This window comes from Aulostomus chinensis, chromosome 19 (genome assembly GCF_037954235.1).
Source record: "Aulostomus chinensis isolate RoL2024-O1b breed Wild chromosome 19, RoL_Achi_v1.0, whole genome shotgun sequence".
In the NCBI taxonomy this organism is placed as follows: domain Eukaryota; kingdom Metazoa; phylum Chordata; class Actinopteri; order Syngnathiformes; family Aulostomidae; genus Aulostomus; species Aulostomus chinensis.
In genome coordinates this window covers 14,386,131-14,411,342 of record NC_141338.1, presented here as the reverse complement: position 1 = coordinate 14,411,342, position 25,212 = coordinate 14,386,131, and the positions used below count along the sequence as shown (strand labels likewise).

At 42.1% G+C, this 25,212-nt stretch overlaps 1 protein-coding gene across 2 annotated transcripts in view; it reads right to left on the bottom strand.

Annotated features, from left to right (window-relative positions):
• Window positions 1-2,728: 2,728 nt before the first annotated feature.
• LOC147244176 (transmembrane protein 132C) overlaps window positions 2,729-25,212 on the bottom strand; it is a 157,170-nt gene continuing 134,686 nt past the window's right edge. For both annotated transcript variants that reach the window (XM_086187305.1, XM_086187306.1), the window contains exons 6-10: window positions 18,156-18,299; window positions 11,664-11,872; window positions 7,589-7,934; window positions 5,320-5,511; window positions 2,729-4,824 (exon numbers count right to left, since the gene is read on the bottom strand). In XM_086187305.1, the coding sequence (XP_086043431.1) occupies window positions 3,751-4,824; window positions 5,320-5,511; window positions 7,589-7,934; window positions 11,664-11,872; window positions 18,156-18,299 (1,965 nt within the window). In that variant the 3' untranslated portion in view covers window positions 2,729-3,750. The remainder of the gene's footprint in view (window positions 4,825-5,319; window positions 5,512-7,588; window positions 7,935-11,663; window positions 11,873-18,155; window positions 18,300-25,212) is intronic.

Genomic DNA, 25,212 nt, shown 5'->3' with positions numbered 1-25,212 from the left:
AGCATGTGGAGGACAAGAAGAAGACTGTGTGCTGACTGGGGTCCAGTTTAATGAAAATGCCCGTGGAAGCGTTTGGAAGATTTTTTTAGAAAACAAAAGACTGGGGATGTTTTTGATCAAGCTTGAAGCTTTGATTTAATGACAAGCTGGACAGGAAATGGAAGACTTGGTGGTAGCAGGGGGTTGTTGGGGGGTACAAAGGGCAAATGCTGACTCTGCTGCAGGCAACAAGCTGCAGTGGCTGATCTGGAGACGAGAAGCGTTTGTTCTGTCTTCAGTGTAACAGGAAGACAGAGGGAGACGGCAGCAGGGCCAGAGGCTCGCAGGTATCAGTTGACAGACACAGACGGAACTGATGTGGGTCACTCACCCTCTCAAACTCTCACGACCAGAGTGTAAAAAGAACGGAATAAAAAGTGCCGTGCTGTGAAATGTTGGTCAAAGAAGAACTACAACAACCAAAATGCACTGGGGTCAACACCTTCTGTCCCTGAAATCCAGGCTTTGGCCAGTTCGCTCCGTGTACAGCTTCAACCACTTTGATTTTTATGACATGTAAAACAACATGATCTCACTGGATTGCGTACAAACTACACGCCATTTTCAAGGACGTTTTGTGTGCCATGCCTGTGATTTTGTTATTTTCAGTGAGTCAGTTACAGGCACATAGGCTTCTGCAGTGAGGACGAGGCGTTTCCTGTGCAGGCACCGCACCGTCATGTCATTCGTATCTTACTAGGGGAAATGGCACAGAAAGTTAAAAACGTGCACTCATCGCACGCCAACTGACTTAAGAGGTGGGGAACTTGGGGGTCGAATGATGTCCCTGGAACTAAATGCAGATGCTGGCTCTTGCAGGTCTAAACAAAGGCAGTTCCACCAAGGGGTCCTAAAGTTCCTGCGAAAGTTCCAGTGGTTCAAGAAAGGTGCTTTAGTTTATCCAAAATGGCAATCTTGGGAGTTCCTCCATGCTGCGACGTTAGGTCATGGTAATTTTAAGTCTAAATACGACTTGTAATTCATAAAGGATACCACCAGAAGCCTGCAGTGTTAGGGAGAATATCTCAGGTGGAAATGTTTGTCACATCCTTTTGTTGTTTGAGCATCACACCTTCACTTCCAGACGTACACAACGTTAATTTGTACATTTGGTGAGATGCACTGACTTCATGGCAACAATAACGCTCTCTGAGGTCAAATATGGATCAATAAATGAAGACGACACTGTGCCGCACCTTATTGATCAACTGTTGGCAGCCCTTTGGATGTGTAGGTGCTTTGGTTTACTTTAATTATGTTAGAAAAGTCATATGTAGTTTAAAAGGGTGAGACAAATAACACAGGAAATGCCACATTAACATGTAATGAGACTGAACTAAGTAATCTCTAATTAGTTTGCCCTTTAAAAAGGGGAGCATGTCTGTGATCCGCTGACTAATTGTCTAAGAAGGTTACCAGAATTTCACGGATCTGCTGCACTCGTCCAGGTAGCTTTGACAGCAGACGACTGATATTCACTGGCTGTCTCTGTGCAGACGAGGACATTCATCAGGCTTGACTGGATTCCTGATATTATTACTCTTACTTTTTAACCGTAATCATTGTTTCGTTGAAGTCTGCATTGGTCTGCGTGACCTAAATGTTCTCATCTACTGATGTCTGTGAAGGTTTCAGGACCCTCGATGTGCAGGAAACGCAAGGAAAGCTCCCAAAATACCCACGCTCCAGTACCGGGGCTCTTGATCTCGCACCATCACCCAGCTGGTGGTGTATGAAGTTGGTTCACCAAGAAGTAGAAGGAGACGCTGCATCTCACACCAGTCACCTGTCCTCCCCACCCCTGCTCCTCTTCTACCCCTGTGCTCACACATCTGCCTTTTCTGCCCATTCAGTTAAAATGTTTCTTCGTGCGCAGGCTTCCGTTTGTTCACAGTTTTACTACAAACGGTAGTAGTACGAAGCTGACTGACCCCACAACCCTGCAGTGCAGTCAACAAGCAACCTTTACTACTTGATTTATTTATCTAACACAATCTTTGTCCTTGTGCACAGGAATTATTATTCTGCTGTAACATCAAAGTCTTGTAGTTTTGATTTGTATCAGAATGAAAACCCATGAAAACAGATGTTTGTTCTGTTTTTCTTCTTAAATCAAATTACAGTTCATGTGAAGAACAATAACACATGAAATATCACTATTCATTGCGCGAATGTTTCACATGAGTTTAGATGACTTTATACTGCACCTGTACCAAACTATAAAGCAATTAATTACCTAGAGGGCATGGATTGCCTAGAACTCAGCTAAACCCGATGCAAAAAAAAGAATAAATCAATGAATAAATAAAAATGTTTTTATATGTAAATGTATCTATCCCGGGCTCATTCTCTGCTACACCCCTCAGCTAAGTTTGATGAAAATTAAGAATAATTGTGCTAATAGGGGAGCAAATGCCACCAAAAATGCATCCTCCACGGCAGAGGGAACCTTACCGATGAATACTAACCATTCTCACACAGCAACAGGGAGAGAAACCACACCAGTGTTTGCGCGTGCCGGAGTTCTCCCTCGTTCCATGAAAACAAAAGTCTATGCGTGAAAAGAGACGGCAGATGCAAGATATCACACACAGCCGCCTGTCGTAGACGAGCCGCCTTCAGTCTAGAAGATCATTTGAAAAGAGAGACGGACAGAGGAAAGACGACAGATTTCACAGTTGGTGATAATTTGTTTATTCACTGTCATGACTTTTTTTTTTGGGATCCAAAATGTCATACACATGAATTGTTGTTGTGTTGAGTTCACTGATCTCCACCTAAATTGGGCCACACAAACTGTAAACTGGAAGGATTTTTTTTTTTAAATTTTTTTGTTTTTGTTTTATTAATGGAACAATATAAATGAAAGGTCAATTTTTTAGGCCTATGTGATTGTCTAGTGATACTCTTAATGGTTGATTTTTTTTGTGTGTGTTATTGTTAAAAGAATGCAACTGAATTAAATGTGGTAACATAAATAAGAAGGTCAAAAAAAGGTCAACTAAAGGGGGCTAACAAAACACATCATATTGAACCCAAAAACTCATTACAATGTAAAAATGTAGTAATGCTGATGTGACATGTCTCCAGAGGTATTTTATCTACACACTTTCATTCCAGACACATGCCTCCTCTTTACTAACATCATGCATGGACCTGGTTTCTGGAGACCAAAACAAAACAAAACAAAAAAATGGCTTTTTACAAAATGGTATACACACAGTGTTTCCAAATCAAACTCTGCATTTATATAGGTACATTACAAAACTGCTCTCACCTTCTTGTCTCCTAGAATCTATAATTTGCGGTACAGAGCATACTGCAACTCTTAAAAAAAAAGAAAAAAAAAGCAACAAAGCCCAAACAGTACAACAAATACAACATTAAATATGATGATATAAAAACGACAACAAAAACCAATAACTAAACATGACGCATAGAATATGAAACTCAATTAAGGACAAAGAATATACATTTAAGTTAAGCAACGATATCCAGTTCACATTTCCTCCAATATGCTGTGATGTCTTGGCAAATAAATTCTTGCAGTCCTTCAATCCTTTCAGTCATGAAAACAACAATCCCGGTTGTTATAGTGAGGTAACAACAGCCAGTTTCTTTTCCTTCCTTACCTTTCCTCCTTCGATCCCTCCTTTTTCTGAAGGCATTCAGGTGAGTTTCTCTTAAGTTCCCAGAAACACCAGCTACCTCCTACGCAATGTTCTTAATTGCGTTCTCATTCAACTTTTCCATGTAGTTCCTAAGATCCTTTGAGTCCCCGAGCTCAATGTCCGGACATACCCACTTTATCTCGCTGGTCTGCACTAGCGCTAATGGACTGAGAACAGGACATCCATTACTGGACTTGACATTGGAGAAGGTAGTGAACTTCACCCTCTTTCTCTTGGTGGTGGGTGAATTAAGCGACTCATTCCTGTGATCCCTCCCACTCGAGCTACATCCACCCATATTACCACACTGGACGGCTCCATTTAATAGCTGACTGCCTTCCTCCAGGGTTCCGCCCAGCTCGTCCTGCTGCTGCTGCTGCAGACACAATCCCTCCTCCTGACCCAGCCAGACCCAGTCGTGAGCGTGGGGCATTGTCTCAGGAGCCTCCAAGGACAGCTGCTTGCTACGGTACTTATATGCATAAGAGATGCAGTTAATGAGGAAAACCAGGATGGCCAGGCAGAAGACTCCCAGCAGGGCGTACATACCGATCTCCAGGTCTGTCAAACCTCTTCGCGATGGCAAATCTTCGTCAGTGCTGCGGCTACGAGGTAGATCGCCTTGATCTGGATATTCAGAGAATTCACTAGGGACCCTTGCCCCGCTGTCCGCAGACAGACGACCCCCATTGGTCCTCACTGAGACATGGCCTCTTATGGTAGTGGCTCCACGGTTGATTAACCCAGTTTCCATGTCAGAGATAGAGCCACCATAATAAGGAGGATCGGGCCGTGTTCTCCGGTCTCCTGGTTGTCGATACTGGTCCTCCGGCTGATTAAACCTTACCTGTATGTTTGCCATCCCAGTGGCTAAGGCAGAGCGCCGTTTCCCCTTCTGACACACCTCTGATGGGTTCATTTCAACACGCACAAGCAAACCTTGACCTTCGCCCTTAGCAACAATGATGGGCCATTGCCAGGATGCACTACGCTGCACCACCACCACCTTTTCATCCAATGAGGTGGCCGAGAGTGTAAAATGGGAGGGGTTGTAGTTTTCAAGAGGAGTCATGGAGCCATCGCTGAACTGGAGCCAAGCACTGATGAGGGACTCCTGAGACACAGACACAGATATTTGTACCAGTACAACACAAGTAACCTAGTATGCAAACAATCCCGAAAATAACTTGGAAAACAATAATCTACAGATAATTCACAAGATAGCTGGTGGAGCCTTAAATTACAGTTGAAACAAGACAATTGGATGGTGTGTATATGAGACATTTCTCACAAAAGGCGAGTGTTATTTTCCCTCCAAGGGACGAGTCAGTTGCCTTCTTCCATTTAAAAGTATAATTACAAGAATAGTGGAGCAGCTCCGCGGTTGTACATGCAAATTACAGAGATGAATTCACCACATCAAAACTGAATTAATTACAAAAAGAAGCACACAAAGAATATCATAGACCTCATTGTAACCCTGATCAAACCCTGGACGTGTAAAAACGAACACTCGCACAGTGGTAACATCAAATATACGTGTTTCCCTCCTCTGACAGCACTAAACAATGACTAATAATGCTGAGATGTAGAGGCAAGCGTTTTCCACCTGTTTGAGCGATTCAATGACTTCTTGTGTTGTTGCAGTAGCGACGATGGCGTTGTTGCTCCCTGGGCTGAGGTGCAGGGACAGCGATAGTCCTGATACCAGCTGGACACCCAACTCTGTCACACTCACTCTATCATCCACCACCCTGATGCTCCTCTCAGCCAGAACCGATGATGTCAGAGGAGACAGCACCTGAGACACACACCAAGGCATTGTCTGTTAAGGTCCAAGACGATGAGAACAAGAGGAGGGGCTTCATGATGATGTCATTGTAGATGAGTAAATGTGTGGATCCTTTCATGCTTCAGCCTGCACGCATTTCCTAAATATTTTAGCTCCCAACATCAAGGTGCCAGAGAGAGAGAGAGACACACACACACACACACACACCCTCATCCTAAACCTAACCATCTCAACTGACTGCCTGACTCTAACCTTGACCCTAAACCTAACTAGAGCCTGATTCTAACCCTAACCCTGAAACCAAGTCTTGACCTGCAAACGGCCCTTTGAAGACGTGAGGACCGGCTAAAATGTCCTCACTTTCCAAAATATATTTATTTTATAGTAGTATTCTAGTCCTCAATATGTAGCAAGAACAAGAACACACACACACACACAATCCATTTCCCCCGTCGTCCAAAAGGCTTCTTCAGTTCTAAGTCACAGGTGGGGATTCGCAGGTGTTAAAACTGCCACACGAGTGCTGTGGTTTCAGAGTCGTTAAGGTCACACACAGTCTCATATGGGTTGTTAGTGGGTCGTTGACCCAGCAGGTATCTATTTGGCTCGTTAGGGGGGTCCAAGAGTGAATGGGTGTTGAGTTTCCCAGAGAGGTAATGGTTGTTCCATCCATTCCCACTTATCACACAAACATTTTTGATTAGTTAATGAACAATGTCTGAAACTACTGGGAGTTTACGACAAACAGCAGATTTTCCAGCATGCACAGCTCCGATCGACCCATTTAACCCCAGTAAGTTACAGTACTGGGAAACTCTACATTGAACATGAACCCTGTTCACACCTCTCGGTGCATCACACCTGACATTTTTGGGCAATGACAAGATCCACAGAGCTGCTTAAACCTTCTTGTTGCAGAACCGGGTGAAACATGGTCAACACTGTTTAGATTTATATCAAGTTAAGGAGAGCAAATACCAAAATCTCAAACCATATAAAGGCACAATGTGATAAAAACAATAAACATCTAAAAAAAAAGCCCACGCAAACATTGAATCCCGATGTCTAACACCACCCCCCCCCCCCCCCTTGTTGCCGGAGGTGTGAGCCCATAAACAGTTGTGATATTGTTATGAGATGAAAATCTCTCCCAACTGCTCCAATTAGTGCTCTGGTGTCTCCTCCAGGCGGTTGTGCATGGCCACTCATCCCAGCAATAATGAAGTGTCAACACCTATCACTGCCTCATTTGTACAGACTCCTTTTTCCCTGCCCTCCCCCACGCACTTTACCTCTTTTCATTTTGGATATCCTTGAATGTTAAACACAGCTGAAAGTGCTGTGGGAAAAAACAATACAAAAAATAGAATATATCTCCACCTCCAAGGTGAGGACAGAGGTGAGTGTGCTGTATAGCATTTTTCTCATGTGAGATCTTTTTTTTTATTATTATTATTCACTCAGAATATTTCAAAACATTACTGTAGAAGAGTTTCATTTTTTAACCAAGCATTGGCTCCGTCTGCTGCTGACTCCTCTCTTGGAGCCTGCCTCAACGCCCTGTGACATTTTACTCAAATCTTTAATTTTGGTTGATATATTGCTTAATATGGACATTTATTAAAATGAAACCATGTGAGACGTTTAGTGGGGGGGGGGGGAAATCCCTCTTGGTGGAGCTGTTAACAAGTCAGAGATCTGAAATATGACCCGTGGCTGCACGCTGCTCTTTGTAAGATGTCACAAAACCAAAAGTTGGGAATTGCTAGTTTATCTTATTAAGTGTATAATTGTGTTGAAGCAAAAATAAGCTCCATGTCAAACAGCTGGTAGGATTAAATCAAATTGCTAAAACGAGCACGTTGGAATTTGTGAAGAAAATGAAAAAAAAAGGCAGTCTAATTAGTAAGTGACCAGTCAAGATAACACACACAGACACAGACAGACAGACAGACAGACAGACAGACAGACAGACAGACAGACACACACACACACACAGACAGACAGACAGACAGACACACACACACACACACACACACACACACACACACACACACACACACACACACACACACACACACTCTACCTGTAGTTTAGTTGTTCCAGCGCTCAGTCCTATTAGGACTTGACCCTCCAGCAGCTGGGCAACCTTTGGGTCCTCCACCCGCAGAAAGTCCTTGACCAACTGTGTCACTTCAACCTGCCAGTCGCTACCCAGCAGGAAGTTCTGCTGGCCTGGCCCGTCCTCGTCCCCGCCGCCGCCACCGCCGCCGCCACCGCCACCGCCACCGCCACCACCAACGTCTCCTGTTTCTGCCACAAAGTGTGTGAGGACACGCAGCGTGGTGCTCTGATACTGGGCCACACAGGCGTTATCTGTCCTCTCCTCTGCTGCGTCATCTTCCTCCTTAGCATTAGTAACCCTTTCATACCTAAAGAGGACCAGATGAGAAATCAGATGGGAGACAGAATATTACAGAAAAAGGTACTTCAGAGAGGACCAGAAATACTACATAAAACCACTTCTTTTTTCAAGTTTTCTTATCACCATTAGTACTTCAAAAAATCTAATCCCTCTGATGTATTTAGAGCAGCTAAATCCCTCTCTTGTCTGTTCTGAGGCAGTTTTCCTGACCTCCCCAAAAAAAACAATGTTTTCACAAAAATCCATTAAAAAGAAAACAGCTCGCAGAGACAAACTGCTGCCTTGCTTGCCTTCTCATTTTCTTTAAAAGGACAAGTCATATTTTTCTGTGTGTCTGCCATTTATCTTGCCCGAGGCGAACACTTTGCAGATACAGCCATCTACGTCTTATAACAAATGAACACGTCTTTTCTTCTCCTCCTGTTTAAGTCAGGTTTAACGCCCTTTATCACAAAAACTGACACAAGGAACACAGGGGGAGAGGAAAAGAATAGAAGCATATAGGCTTTTTAAAACCCTAAATTTAGTCTTATAGGCAAGAAGCAAAGCCTGATGGACACTTCCAGCTCCTTGCCCCTGCCATATACTGTGTACCTCATGTAACATTAAAGTCTTTGCAAACCTGGATGATTGACAGTTAAAAGAGGTACACAATAGATGTCAGGAGCAAGGACTCCCTGCCTGTCAGACTACACTGAGGGCTTAAAAACCCTGGTGAGTGTGGGAGGGGAAAGTATTCAGAAGAGAGTGTTATGAATTAAGCCCAACTGAAGATAAAATATAATTTAAAAGCCATTGCTAAGCAAAAAGACATGACAACAGTGATTGAAACATCTTTACTTTGTAGCATTAAAAAAAAAGTTCAATCTGTGAGACTTCATGAACTTTTCAGAAGTTATAAGTTTCAGTTCTGTCCAAAAATACATTAAAGAAGTTTTGTAGACAAAAAAGGCGGCCTTTGGCTTATGCAATAAATCACAGACGACATACTGTATTGTTTACTCTGGAGGTTTTGCTGTGGAAGCTGCAGTGATGGGTAAAATGTGGCCTTGGGATACAGATCTGCTCCGAGGAGTTGACCACACTGATGACGATGAAGAGGGATGTTGCTGCTCATCGCTCTCCTCCATCGGCTCCTGTGTCTTCCATCACCGCCACAAAGGTTAAAGTCTGTTTGGTTCCCGTGTGCATTATCGTTTACCTTTGCATCTCTGACATGATAACTCAGGCCATTTCCAACCTGAATATTACATCATCTGTTATCCATCTCTCACTTGCTTTTTGAAATGGCATCTTTCTTCTCACTCTACCAGTCAGCTGGCCGGGAGAAGTGACAGTTTCCATTAATGAGGCATGGCCGGCCAAGCCGAAAAACAGGCTGACAGGTTAACACGCTGTGGTCCAATTGCTTGGCTTAGATCCCAACCTCCCCTCCCCTTACTATCACCTCGCCAGCCCTTATTCCACATCCGTGAACTGACAGCAATCTAATCCAAGGTGACATTTGTGGCAGGCAACAGAAACAGGAGGTCAGGTCATGTTGGCAGAAGTGAGGGAGGGTCAGCCGGGGGCGTTGGGGGTCTAATGAGGTGGCTGACGCTCATGTGACTGTGAACGCAAGCTGTTATAACGCGGTTATGACAAAAGATTTCGATCCTCGGTTGTTATCTGTCTCTCATAGACAAGCTCATAAATGTCACACATGCATTCTGCAGGACTGATGTAATCCCTGACTAAGCCTGGAATGTGGGGGGGTATTTGTGTTAGAGCGCCTCCCTGTGGGGGGTCTGTGTTAATGTGAGATGGCTTTGTGGCAGAAATTAAAATAAATGATCTGCAATGCATATTAAAAAAAAGAGGGGGGGGTTATATTTAGACAGATGCTTTCCGTGCTAATTAGGGATTAGCCTACTCGCATTGTCAACAGAATGGAAAAAGCAGATTTCTAGGTGACATAAGCCCCGTTAGTCAGTGGTTTTCCTCTGAGAACAATTTCACAGCACCCAACCTAAAACTTCAATGGCATCAAATATATGTTGCATCGAGTTCACCGCCAACAAAGAGGATTTATGTGTCAACCACCTCTTTTATAGTGTGCATGAATCTACCAGCTCTGATGAAGAGAGCTGGCTCGCAAGAACAATTTAATGAATTTCACACTGCAAGCAGACTCAGAGCCTTGAGTCACAGCTACTGCACAAAAAAAATTAATAATTATGGCTATTATTAAATGTAAATGAGTCAGTGTGTCCAACAACTGATTGCTTGTTTCACTTTGGATAGTTACTTCGGTTTTACCCAACAGACTGTGTTCATATGAGGACAAATCTGACTCATTTCAATATTTATATTAGAACCGTCTTGAATAACTCATAATGTTGCACAATGAGTCACTTTTTAGCCTTGGGAATCATGTCCTCAAATTTATTACTCAATTCCTACTCTGTAGAACTTGGCTACCTTTCGGGAGACCCTGTTCAATGAATTATGAGAGTCTCATTGTGGCCCCTCTGCAGCTTCACTTGCATCGTCGGCACCAACAAGCACATTTATTGTTAAGAGAAGAATGGGATTCAGATTCTTCATGCAGGGGTTGCAGAGACCTTATCTGGTTAATGAGCTAAAACTAGAAATCTGAAGTTGTCCTGGGACTATTTTAAAAACGCCAACTTGCTCCATACTGTCCAAAATCCATTATTTGTCTGGAACAATGGTTTTGCTCGAAGGGATAATGTCAAGAAGCAAGGACCAGGAACCGGATACACTTTGAAATCGCAGAGCTTTTTGTCTTTGCTTATTTAAAAGCTGCGGATGTTGTTCTTGGGTCTTGAAATAATTCAGAGGTACTTTAAACAATAATACTTTGAAACACTCAAAAGATTTTCAGAGGAGAAATAACTTGCTTCTGCTGCGGCCCAAAAACTATGGAACTGATCTAGACACTTCCTGCTCCAGACGACTCTCAAGCTAGACAGCTTGGACAGCAACACTTGTCGGTAAGAATAACAGAAGGAAACGCTACGCTACAGCTGACTTAAGCCAAACCTTATGTGAAAAAATGCATTATTGCTATGTTAAAGCAAAACTCGTCCATAAACCCTCTTTACCTACCTACGCACAAATAGATACGGGCTCATAAAGATGATTTCTTTCCTTCCTGCATCAATTCTTTGTCACTTCAGAATGCAGGTAGAGCCAGCCATGTGTATTTAGCTTGACGCTAATAGGGATTAGTGGCTAACAACAATGCTAATTTTAGCTAAAATCAAAGTTTTTATGGATTACTGACCATTTAACTGGATAAAGAAGATATTAAGCAGCAGTTGTGTGTTGTAGCTGTTGTTAGCCATCAGTATGCATTAGCTTCAAGCTAAATATATGTGGCTGGCTCTCTCTGTATTCTGGAGTCAAAAAAGAGGTAATGCAGGAGGGGAAAAAATACCACTCAACTCAATTTGTAAGTACTTGAAAAAGCAAAATCCACTTTTTGGGCACATTATCAGTATAAAAAGGTCTGCCCCAAAATATACTGGATTCTTGGCACATGCAACACTTCTCCACTGAGAAATGAGATGGTAGCTGCGTGAGATAGTTGTGTTCCATTTTGCTCTTCGTGTGGTTTTTTTTCTACTTTGTTCAATGTCACTACCAATTTGTGTCACAGCCAAAGCAGTATCAAGACTTATTACACCCCCCCCCCATGAGTCCACACCAGAATGCCTAATCAGACATTTACCTCTTGTTGCCCGGGGCAGCGGGAACCCTCCAACCCTTGATCTGGCTGAGCTCAGGGTCGGCCACATCGATTAGCAAGGGCAGGCGTGGAATCCACACACTCATCTCCAGCTGGGCACTCAGGAAACTGTAGGTGAAGTTGAGCATCACCCTGCTCTTTCCTTTCGTCTCTTTTCCATTGACGTACACGTAGTCACATCTCTCCGACACCTTGAGGGAACAAAAGGGTGAAAAGGAAAAGTGAGACAGACAAAGAATTTTGATTGGAATCCTTAGACAAAAGGTAGCAGAGTATTCAGATTCTGTTTATCTTGTCATGAAGGAGTTTTTCTTTATTTTATTACAGGTAACGCTGTTGTGTTTGTGTCATACGAGCAGCTTTGATGAAGATTAGAGTTTGTTGTCTTTCCCAGCTGAAAGTTTTTCACTCAAAAGTGTCTTCTGAGACATACTTGACATAGCTTCAGTGACACTTCTGTCAGGCCTGTTCATCAGTGTGTGAGTTTGCAACTTCAATGCAAGTGCAGGATGATATGCATGCAAACAAAATAACCTGGGTTCTATTTAACAGATGGAGCTGGGAAAAGACAAAAATCGGCTTCAGCCAACCAGAGAGCACAACATAAGCTCAGACTCAACAATGATTGGCAGGAAAAAGTACAACTGCAGTCAGGAACTGATTTTTTCTCAGAACTTTGTCCATCATAGAGAACTAATAAAGCAGAGGCATCAAAGTGCTCTGTCGCTATCTTCAAAACGCCAGAATCTCCTCATCAAATAATTGTTCCACATCCAAGTCTGAAGAGCAAATCTATTGAACAATCTGTCACTAAAATTTGTTTGTAATCACTCGCGATTCATTTCATTTGAAACTAAAACACAGTCATAAGCTTGATTGGCACACTTAGTAATGAACAATACTGACAAGTGCTTGTTTATGACAAACCAATCATGAGAAGACTGTCATCTGTCGCCACTTCTTTGCATAAAACTTGGCAGCGTTGCTCTGGAATGATGTCAGACCAGCCCCGTATCGCTGAAGAACAAAACTGACAGCTCGCTATCTGTCAGTCCTCTCCACCTCCTCTTCCTCTCCGACTCGTTCTCTGTCACCCTGAGTCTGGTACTGTAATACTGTACCTCCTACGTTCTCTGTCATCTTTTATGAGAGCAGGTTGTGCTTCTGTAAGGATAATTCCTCGGCTGAACGCAGGCTAGTTTGATGCCTCCGCACCAGCAACAGCTGTGGGCTGGAGGCATAATGGTTACAGGTGTTCCATCCATCCATCCTATTCTTCTTCAAGCAATATCTCAGGAAACGCTCAAGGGGAATTTCTTCATGTTTGGCACAAATGTCTACTGGGACTCAAGAGTGAACTAAAAAGATTTTGTTAGTCAAAGGTCAGAGGTTGTTGTCACCTCACACGTACAAAATATCTGTCCTTCATTGTTAGTGCAAAATTTCAGGGTCACTTTGAGGAAACATTCAAATTTGGGACAAATGTCCACTGGGATTTGGGATGAACCCACAATATTTCCATGGTCAAGGTCAAGGTCGCTGTCACCTCACCTGTACACAACATCTCACCCTTCTTCATTCGGGGGACACCTCAGGAACACCTTGAGGTGATTTATTGAAATTTGGATGAAATGTCCACTGGGACTCAAGGATGAACCTCAATGAATCTTGGTGGTCAAAGGTCACTGTGACAGGCACACATCAGCAACTGTAATATTGTGTTTGTTTATTTTATTATCGTTCGTAATCAGGCAATGAAATGTCAGTAGTGATGATGCAATATTTGTTCACAAAATATACATATTTTTCAACTAATCCTGAGTTTAAACCGGATTAAAATTGTTCAACAATTTTGATAAATATTAGTCAAGAAAACATTTGTTTTTGGTTCCATAAATGTGAAGATTTGAGGCTTATTTGATATTTAAACTGTTGGGTTTTCAGCCGATACTTCAACTGACAACTGAAGGAAGTCTTTGCCATTGTAAGATCTGGAGCATTAAAGTCTTCTGAACTTTTTTTGAGACTCAAGGTCAATACAAATTAACTTTATTTCTTTACTTCTCTCTACAATGCCTGCACCCAGAGCTCCACACCCACCTGCTGACTGTTGTTCAAACTGCCATTAATAAATTAGAAGCTTCAAAAGGACCCGGTGCAGACGAGCTCTATTGTACAGCTACAAAACACGAGAGGATTAAAGGCGTCAGATTTCTGTTGAAGTGAGATTTGGTTGTTCTGACCGATTTGAGGCACCGGGGATGAGAAGAGTCCCCAGCTGAGACCCAGTTGATCTGAGCCATGTGTGAGGGGCAGGGCTTGAACCTGGCCCTAGATTGTAGGAGCGGTCGGGTCTCGGGTCATGCAGCGGCCTGGCAGTGGAGCTGGAGGGCAGCAACCTGGTGAATCGGGATTCTCTACCTTTTTGGAGCGCTGCTATTGCTTTCCAGCAGCAAAGACAGAATAATGAAAACCATCTCTAGTCGCAGTCTGACATACAGTTTGACTTTATGTAGAAGTGATAGAGGCATATGGGAGGATAAAAGACACAGCTCATAGTTTTTGTATATACAGTTCAGCTGGGGCTTATAGCAGCTGGGAGAATAAACAACCTCCTTGTAGTTTGTACATGTTTTCTTGCTCTGTATAGGGTGAAGTCGCCTGACTCTAGTGAAATATGCATGGAGTAACTTCAGGGAAATCTAAGCTGCCACTTCACCCGCTTCTTTTCTTCTTCTTTTTTGTTACAGTCAATGATGAAAGTATTTCATACTTAGAAATAGATGTACAATAGGTTAGACTAGAAATAAAGGCTGTCCGCCTCTCTGCTGGTGCTGAACTGATGAGATGGCATGATGATAATGGATTATACATGTAAATGTGTCTATCTGTCACAGTAACACACACACTCATGCGCAGGGTTTCTAAAAGCAAACCTCAAGAGAATGAGCTGAAAGAATCCACTTCACTTCTCATTGAGTTTCTTAAGCCTCACCTCTATTGCTCTTTTCTCTCCCTGTCTCTCTCTGCCTCAATCACACTCACTCACTCAACAGATCTCCTTTCATTCTACACTCCAGGTCCATCTTTATCTTTGCCTTGATATTGGAGATGATATCCATGACGATTTGATTGAGATATTGGAAGGTGGCATCCTCTGCTCTGTGCCTTGTGATGAATTTGGCACTTCTGACTGATGTCTGTTATTATCGCGAGTGTGTCATGAAGCCATGTGCAAATCACATCAGTTCTCCATGGAAACAATCACTTGCGTTGCTAATCATGACAGAGTGACACGCGCACACACAAACACGGAAAATGAAACCACAGGATTCAATGTGCGGCAAACAGGGATGAGACAGAACTGATAACTTCCATTGAATGTGCAGTTGCTCTGATAGAATGTAGCACTACATAAAGGCACATTTTCTCCAGTTAGCATTTTCACACTGAACAACGAAATTAGACAAACAACAATCCATCCAAACTATAATGACTTTCTAAGTATTTTGGGGGAGTTGGAAAAATCTAGTAGGATTTTGTTGAGTTGCTACATTTATTTCTCTCAATTCATGTTGAATTAAAAAAAAAAATCAGAAAATATGTTTTTCTTAAAGCTCAAGCGTGGAACATCCATCTCCCTCTTGTGGTAATGACAGTTATTGCGTTATTGGGACCAATTTAAGCCTAGACTCCACCTCCCCCTTAGCCTCCTCTGTAGTTACAGTTGTGGTTGTAAGTTGGTAGCTAGACTATCTTTTTTTTGCAGCACCACGACACTCCTATTAAATGACTTCTTTCACTGTCTGGATTAGATCTATTTAACAAGTCTAGAAAAGCTAAAGTGCAAAACATCAATCAAAACCCACAACTGATGATCAGAAGCAGACTATTGCAAAATAAAGCCATAATGGAGAATCGAAATGTCTTCACTTACAAGAGGTGAGTCCAGTTGCCTGAATTGATTATTCTTGAGAGGAATAGACACAGTATCCATAATAATATGACTAAAGTTTATAAGAAACATATCCTATTAATCGGTTACTGGCTACCAATGAGGTAGCAGCTGTAAGTTATGTGAGCAGCAGCCAACAGGGAATTCAATCTTTGTGTTTCAACTGTACAACAACCCATTAAAAGGTCATCCCAATCTCCACAGCAGTAAACACAATAGAGTACATGTTTAAATGTCAGTAGTCAGATGGTGTTTCCAGCGTTATGAATAAACATACCACTTAAAAGCCTTGGTTAAATCTAAGGCTCGTTGTTGCCTGGGTTCACTGAAACATTGCATGATCCTCCTACTCTGAGCCTGACCTTGCGCTGAGGAAAGAGTCAGTCTCATAAGGGAGCTTAAGTCACAAATTCTGAAGCCAATCAAAACCAGTCAGGGTCCACTGAGTGCCTCACATTCCTGGCCTTGGTAATTAGACAACTGTATGCTTTAGGACTCTGATAAGAGCTGTAACAGAAGCACTGACAGGGACCAACCAAGCTCAGCAGTAAGGGTCAGCAAGCAGACACACGTGTATGTACAATCAGCCTTTGCACAGCTGCATCATGGAGGAGGGGATGCAGGTCTTCAACAGGTTCATCAACCCCAGGAGGAATACTGAAGCATAGTACACTGAATGAAGTCCCCTGTCTAGAATTTATGCTGGTTTAGAGGGGAGTCATGTTACATCTGTCAGTTTATGAGAGATTATAAAGTCAGACCCTCAAAGTTTTGGTTAAACTGTGAGAAAAAAACAAATTTTTCTTGATCAAAAAGTGCTTTTGTATTTTCGTTTCCTTTGAAAGTAGGATGGAAGAGGAAAGGCACTACTCACTGTTCCCAATCTAGATGGTAGCGCAGGGGAGTACGCTACCGAGGTCAGTTTCAATATGTGTGGTACTCTATACTTCAGTGGATAATTAAACCCTTTGAGAGATCTGCCGCCTCTTTTCTCTCTGATATGCATGTTTGGTACAAAGAAACTTGCTGTCTGCATACACAAAACCAGAAGGGCACTCAAAGAGCACAAACCTCCACCAAGGCCAGTAGCCCACTTTTCTATCAGATGGATATCTGCAGCTGAGCCCATCATACACGTCTCTTTAGTTGCAGCATTTTTCAGTATGATTATAAATAGCTGAGGGGCACGTGTCGGTACAGAGATTCAAATAAATCAAAATACCAATATTTACATGTTATATGTATATGTATATGTATGTATGTGTATGTATATATATATATATATATATATATATATATATATATATATATATATATATATATATATATATATATATATATATATACACACACACACAAGCTTGAAAGAGTGAAACTGTCCAAAGAATTCCCAAGATTTCCAGATCAAACCCCCTCAGCATTGATGCAGATGCCCATGCTGTAATTGATGTAAACCTGCTGGCAGACAAACCAATCAAACCAATGTACTAACAACTGACAAGCAGCAAAAAGGACACCAGCGACTCACTATAACTGGCATCGCTCGTATTTAATCACAATCATAACATAGATGACGTAACTCTATGACAATTACATGAAGACATACTAAAAGGTCAAATAATCAAAGGTATGCACACATGATCTGTATCTGTTCAGCAACAAAACCATGGGTCAGTAATGGAAATGGACACGGTTCATGTTACAGTGGGAAAATCCTGCATTTCAAACTGAATATTATTCTGTTACAATATTATTTATAGGTAAGAAATGTACACACACACACACACACACACACACACACACACACACACACACACACATAGATATATGTATAATGTTTTGACACAAGACCTGAAGCCTCTCTGGAGACACTGGTGATATTTTCAGTGTTTGACTGTGTGTGGGAAATTCTAATGTATTTAGGTTTTAATATTTTAACCTGGAAGAATGTTTCAAGGATGCTGTTTACATAAAGGCGGTTTAGTTGACCTACTCACACACATTCACTACATTGCATTATGAGCTCTTGAACACTCTTCTGGAGAACACACCACTCATCCTCTTATGGAAGCTTGATCCGTGTGCATGTGCGTGTGAGTGTGTGTGTATGTGTGTGTGTGTGTGTCCAGCTAGACATGTGTTGCATATTTGTGTGAGTATGCAAATGATAGAGTGGTGGCAGAATTCAAGGTAACACGTTATTCCCAGGATTTTCTATATGCTCTCTATTTACTTCTTTGTTTTTCTAATTTTGTGACCTAAGGGACAACTAATAATTCCTTGCAAACCTTTACAAAAAAAAAAAAAAGAGCTGAGTCTTGTTTTGCTGGAAGAAATTCATCACCTCCTTTGTAGACAAATGTGCACAAACCCCCTCTGCACCAAACATAACTATCTTTTTTTTAATTCTGCACACCCACCCACGTAGCACTAGGAAGCTGACTGTGAAGCAGAGGGCAACAAAAACAAATTAGAAAATTAAAATAACAGCAGCTGTTGAAAACACATGCCCCACTAACCTTGATAACCTGTTCATCAGTAGATTTGCACTCCACCGACTCGGTTACATCAGAAACTGTCCCGTCTGTTCCTACAGTGACGACCTTCACCGGCACAGCAACTGTACGTCCAGTAAGGACGGCCGTGTTGAGGATCTCTGTGTCCTGCAAAGAGGGAAAAAAAACAAAACAGAAAAATGTAAATGAGACTAGCGCCTCTGACTCACGCTGGATTTTTGAGTCAATGCGTCAGCATCGAGTGAGTATCCTGAGAAGGATGCTGGCCCCATCTGGAAATGTATCACCCCGTCATATAACAGCTCGGAAAACAAAACAGCATACGCAAGGGTGGCAGGACGCCTGATTCAAATAAAAAAACACTCATTAAGGCATGCGCTTTTGGAAGTTTCTCAAAGGAGAAGCATCAAAAGCTCCATAAGTCCAGATAGCAATCACACAAAGGACACATCTTTATTAAAAATATAATTAATTAGTGACAATTCCTCCCCCCAAAAATTGGAGTGTTCCTCGAAGCAATTAAAAGATGATCAAAAACATTCAGCACCATGCAATTTAAGCCACTGAACCATCCAGCGTGAGAAATGATGCCCACTATTTTGCTTGCACTTAATGCAGAACCATAAATAATCTAACAGTGTGACCTCTTGACCCACAGTGCATAATCAGGTGTTGTCATGCTTGCTGGCACAACAAGACATGTTCAGACTCACCAATCCTTTCTCTCCTGAGCTCCTTAAACAAGGAATACCAGCCTCTACCCTCAAATGTGTTTCTAAAATTTCATTTTAAACACAAAAGACTGAAGAATCCTTTTAGAATCCGAATCCATCCTGCTGCTAAACCAAAATCGGCATGCAGAACACCGAGATCTGGATCCAGGGGGGATCATTTGATATGACTGACTGTCAAATATATCTGACTTATTTATGAAAGTGTCATGTTGAATAGCTTTTACACGCTTAAATTAAAAATGAGTCTGTCTCGTCAGCCTATTTTATAGCCTTTCAAGTGACGGTAAAACAACTTTAACAACGATAGATTCTGTCCACTCCCGCTCATTCTAAAGATATCACAAGATACACGGGAGAGAGGAAGGCCTGGTGGACGAGCCGGTAGAAGATAATGAGATCAATTAAGACAACGGCTGGTAATCCTTGAGCTCTCAGCGTGTTGGTTGAACAGAGGATTTGCTTTAACAGTGGCTCCTGCTCATCACAGCTTAGTTTCAATAAAAGACGACTAAGAGGCCTAAACCTTTTGAAAAGGCAAAAAGGAAACTTCAGATGGTTCTTTGTTCATCAAAAATGGTGCTCGCTTCACTTTGTTTCTGCACCCTCATTCTCCTTCTGAGGAAAAAGGGGGGGGGGGGTCAATTCAAGCTTGTAGATGAAGGAATGTCGAGCGAAATTATTGGAGGTCGTCTTGTTTGTTGTTGTTTTTTGGGTGTTTTCTGAAAGCTTTCTCTCTGAGGTCTGTTAAATTACTTAATCCAGACTAGAGTGTGAATCATCTCTTGTTCTTGACACACTCAAAAACAGTGTGCACCTAAAAGGGTACAAAGAAAGACAATTGTAAGCCTTTCAGTTCTCTTTGCAGCCTCCATTTTAGTCTACAAATGCACTTCTGGCTTCTCGAGGACCGATATTATAGGTTAGGTTATAGGTTTTTGCTGAAAATGGGATATAAAAATAGTGAAATAAAGTAAGAGGTTCTACTTTTCTCAGAGCAAAACCCCTGAGAGAAGGCTGAGAAACGTCTGAACTGACTCGTTATTAACTGCCCACCGTGGTTTTTAGGGGTAAGATGGGTGAATAACGCCAACAAATCTCAAGTTTCTCTCAGAGGATTTGAGGCAAATATTTCACCTTGATCATCTGAATTTTAGACCGTCTTGGTGAGTGTTGCAAATTTTGTTTGTTTTCTTGCATATCTAACTTACTTTAAATTTGTTTATAACTGTTACAGCTTATCCACAAAGTTTCTGAGACCATCTGGGAATCTGAGCTGACAATAACTGTCCTTGACTAGAAGAAGGTAGAGACTCACTCACTGCTACTCCGTAAACACATAGTCAAGTGTTCTTTCGGAAGGTTCTAGAGCAGGGGTCACCAACCTTTGTGAAGCGGAGAGCTGCTCCTTGGGTACAAATTAATGCGAAGGGCTACCATTTTGCACACATATAGAGATTGTATACGTACAAAATTTGTTTTTTTACCTCTTTATGTAAAAACCCGTTTATACATAGACAAATCTAGGACAGGCCTGTTGTCATTTTCAAATTCACACCAATGCAAGTGTGATTAAAAATAGAAACAAAAAATTAGATGCAGCTCACTGGTGAGTGGCGCTGTGGTGAGCTATTTTTAGAGCAGGCCCACGGGCGACTCACGTGGTCCTTGCGGGCGACCCAGGGCCCGCGGGCACCACGTTGGTGACCCCTGTTCTAGAGTGTTCCGGTTTCATAATGGCGTCAAAACAGCTTGAAATACAAAAGAAAGTGCAACATTCTTCTATTCCTTAACTTGTATTTAAATGGGAATTTCAGATTTTTTTTTTAACCCGAGCCATATTTTCCCACAAGCTTTGTTTAAAATACTTGATAGTAATTTGAATTGTCCCATAAATACAAAACTGCTGCAACTAAATGTGAATAGTCGGTTTCAAAATCCATCCACTAAAACTGCCTGTATTTTTATAATCTTCTTCTTCTTTTATTTATTTTATTTTACCACTGACAGGCTCAGATTGTTACAGTATTTCGACTCTCTGACAACTTGAGACTGTGACAGGTTAGTTTATTTAAATCTTGGACTTGGATTTTAATATGATGCTTGTCTTTATATATTTGAGTCAGACCAAACTAAATGTGAGGGGGAATTTGAATCAGCCGCAGCTACAAATGGAGCTGTGGTCCGACCCCCCAGAAAGGAAGAGACTATTATCTCTATACTTCGCCCAGTGTGACGATAGTGTGAAGATACTGTGATTCAAATCACTGGACTGCAAAACAGTACATCTACATCACAGTATCATCTGAATCAAAAAAGTAGGAAGCAGTATTTTTCGGTATGTGCTCGTTTCAAAGAATGTATTTGACAATCGAGAGTGAACAACGTGCGACTAAGTAGCTGAGTAATTCGAAAACACACACTCATAATAACCAACTCGTAAAAAAATGGCAACTCAAATGGTGATAATCTGATGATTACATCAGCTCTTTTAATAAAAATATACAAATTTGGCTCCTGTTAATTGATATTGTACTGTAGGATGACATTTCTTGAGACACTGCAGTATCAATACCTTGCTTCACCCCTGTGCCTGTGTGTCTGTGTAGTTGTTAACCGACACCATGACGATCGAATCAAATTTCTTTATAAAAACTGAAACAATTCAAATCTTGTTGGATTACAACAGCGTTTTGGTTCCCTGTAGGGACACTCACCATCTAAGACCTTCAAATTAACTCTTACCTGAGATCCTCAGTGAATCGTGAAGACATTCAATTGTAGAATAATTGTACAATAACACACACAGTCTCCGGTGACACTTAAAAGTCTGCGTGTTCTGTATATCAACGGCTGTTTTCAATACACAAGCCATTAAAAGAAGGGGGTCGTAATGAGCTCCATCAACATGTAATATGGAGAGTTAATGCCAGACATTGTTGAATTTTAAGTGAGCCCAGGTATATTATACATAATTGCTAATGCATAATCTCCTGGCTGACATTAAGTGAAATTTAGTGAGACAGCAGGAGTGGTACAAGAGGAGGTTGTTGCTTTTTTGTTTTGTTTTGTTTTGTTTTTTTCTGGGAAATCCGCCTACCTCTCACCAGGCGACGCTTGGCTGCCTAATACCCTCCTGGGGTTATGAAGGGCTGAACTGCCTGTCTCATTGGTAGAACCCAGTTGTAAACAACTGCAGCATATAAACAGGCATGTCGCCAAAGTGGCTGTATTATTAGCTCGACCCACACAAAAGTGCTTCAATAAACACAGACCCACTCTTATGTGTACACACGCATATATATTAAGCATGACAGACCAGCGCAAACACAGCCGAGCCAAGAAAACCAGAGGCATGGCTTCCTGCTCCCACTGCAGCTTATCTTAACAACCTCTCAATACGCTGCAGCGAGCAGAGCAGGAGAAGGAGAGGAAGGACTGTGAGAGAGGGAAGAATTGATGAAATGCCATAATGCGTCTTTGCAAGTGCGGGGGGGGGGGGGGGGGGGGTAAAAGTTTGGAGTGTGTGTGTGTGTGTGGGGGGGGGGGGGGGGGGGGCTGATACGGTTGAGGATGAGCGATGACCTACAGTAGCACCGAGTAGATAATAGTAACCGTGTACATCCGTTAGCTTGTCTGTTGGGGAATTAAAGGTACACAAAAATCTTGACATCAATCACTGCTCAGATGGCCGTTGACGAGTTCTGTAGTGTCGTGGATCCCGAAGGGAAAAGTACACGAAAAACGTGGCTACCAGGACCACTATAAATCCACTGCTTTTCGCAACTAGCATCGTGAAGCTCGAAGTATCCTTGGATGGGTGAATCATTTTGAAGTCATTGCTCGACCGTGACTCATCAGGCAGTTACAACTTTTCTTTTGATGCCAAGGGCTGTAGTTTCTTTCTAATCATTAGAGGTATTTTTGTGGTCTGGTTGTGCGTTTAAGGAGTTTACTAGCTGTGGCAAGATGAGACAGTGAACTGATTTTGGGTCCCTGTCAGTTCTGTTCTCTTGTGATTTACCACGTCATTTCTCTTCTTTTACACTTTTCAACTCAATTATACAACTGCGTCAGAGCGAGCAATCTGTCAACTCGACTTTCAGAACACGCACCAATCTTGAGGCGAGTCATTTCAAGGGGGTTGTACGATGCCCGAAACAACGTATCCAGCATCTTAATCTCCAAACAGTGACGTCGGACCAGGCTGCAACAAGACATCAAATGCTTGCTACCCCGGTAACTTGAATGTGGTTAAATAATTTAATAGTCTGACTATTCCAAATGTCATCACACCAAATGTGACATGATACATGATTCGACAGTTTATCTGCTATTTAACTGCTGAAACAGTAATGATGGAGCAGACTACGCTGGAGCTGATGATGTTAACGTTCCACAGCAGAGCTTTAAATTGTGGGGTGTGATTTAGTTTGGGAGACGCAACAAGCGTTAGAAACTTTGCATAAGTCGGCACGCTGACTAGACAGGGAGTACAATGTCCTTAAGTGTCGAGCTACACGAGGTATCATTACTTAGGAGACATGTAATGTTTTTTATGCTTCTGCACCATTTCAGGATATTATGTTTTTGTCTGTTCATGCATGTGTCTGTACAACCCATTTTTCATGAATGCAGTTTTGCTGGAATAAGTTGAGGAACTGTATCCCAATTTGTATCCACAGGGACTCATGGAAGACCTGGAAGCTTTTGGTGGTCGAGGATGAAGGTCACTGCAACCTCTGGGCCCATCATCTGTCCGACGACTGAGCTTCTGGGAACATGGGCCAATATTTCAGGGTTCTGGTGTAGCCAGCGGATATCCACTCTAGACTTCCTGTCTGCCGCTCATTGTTTACAGTCCGTTTCGCAACTTGAGATGTTTGCACGGAGCTGAAAGAGGACAAATACGAGCTGAGTGTTTCAAAAGTAGCCAGTTAGCACACAGGTAGCAGTTTACAAACACTACGGCCTTGTCAAAGCCTCACTGTGTGTTCACACCAAACGCGAATGTGAATTTCGCGTCGCGTTATTCGCGCGAATTTGACCGCCGGATCGTTTTAGTGTCCGTTTGTGTCAATCACGCGAATATGCGAATTCGCTCACTTGCCCGAGTAGTGAGTATTTCCGGCAACGTTTCTTTCTGCCATTTCACCATGGATACTCAAAGAACTGTTGCATTGTACCTGCTGTGGAAGGCCGAAATACATCAGAAAACTAAACGCCGTCGTATCTGGGTTAACAACACCATCTAGAGCCAAGAGGGGCTGCATCTGGATCACTGCCGCTTCCAGCGGTATTTTCAGATGACGACTGGCCAGTTTAACGACCTGCTAGGACCGGTGACAGAAAGTAACGAATGGACACCAACTTATTCAACCGTTTCTTGTAATTTTGACACGTAGTGTCATATAGCAACGGGTTCCCACACATAGCCACAATCAACTTGTCCTCCATCTTGTGACACAGTCAGCCGTGACGTCGGGACATCCTCAACGCTGATTGCCTGTCGTAACGCAAATTTTTCACCAAAGTTGAATATTTTCAAATTGCGCGAATGGTGAAATTCGCCATGCAAATTCGCGTCATTCGCCCCATTTGCACCGCCCAACTGAAAATTCGCATCATTCGCACGTTTGCATAGACTTTGTATGGAAACTGTTCATGCGTATGTGCGAATTTGCGTTTGGTGTGAACACACAGTCAGACTACAGCAGTTTCTCTTCCATTTTGGCGAAAGCGTTCCGTCGCTTTTGCAATGATTGATCAAACATGTTTGGTCAAAGCTACTCAAACAGAAACCAGAAGCTTCCATGTCCCAAAACTTTCTCCTTTGAATATTGATTCTGAATTGATGTCCAGCATCTGTTTATAGAGATTACAGTCACTATGACAGGCACACGACCACAATGCTGTATTTCTAGCTCTTCCAGGCATTAGTTAGAATACACGTGTTTCCATGAAAACAAGATATTTGTTCTGAATTTTAAGACCGTATTGCCCCACAAAATGAATACACATCACTCATTTTATTTTGTTAGAAACTGCTTTATATTCTCAATATTACTTCCAAACTAATGGCACAAGCAGCTCATGCTTGACTGAATAAGTGTAGTGACAAATCAGCATAAAACACACCTTCTTGTGTGTGATCCTTCAGTTGCACTTTTCGTGAAAATCCATAAATTGCTGAAATGCACTGGTAACATTAGAAAGCATGTGACAATAAATTCCGTTGAAGAAAAGAAAATCTATTTCCCTGTGTTGCACCTTCTAGCCAAGAAGCGTTGTACTTTAATTAACTGTTTAAATGAGCTTCCTCTTCAATG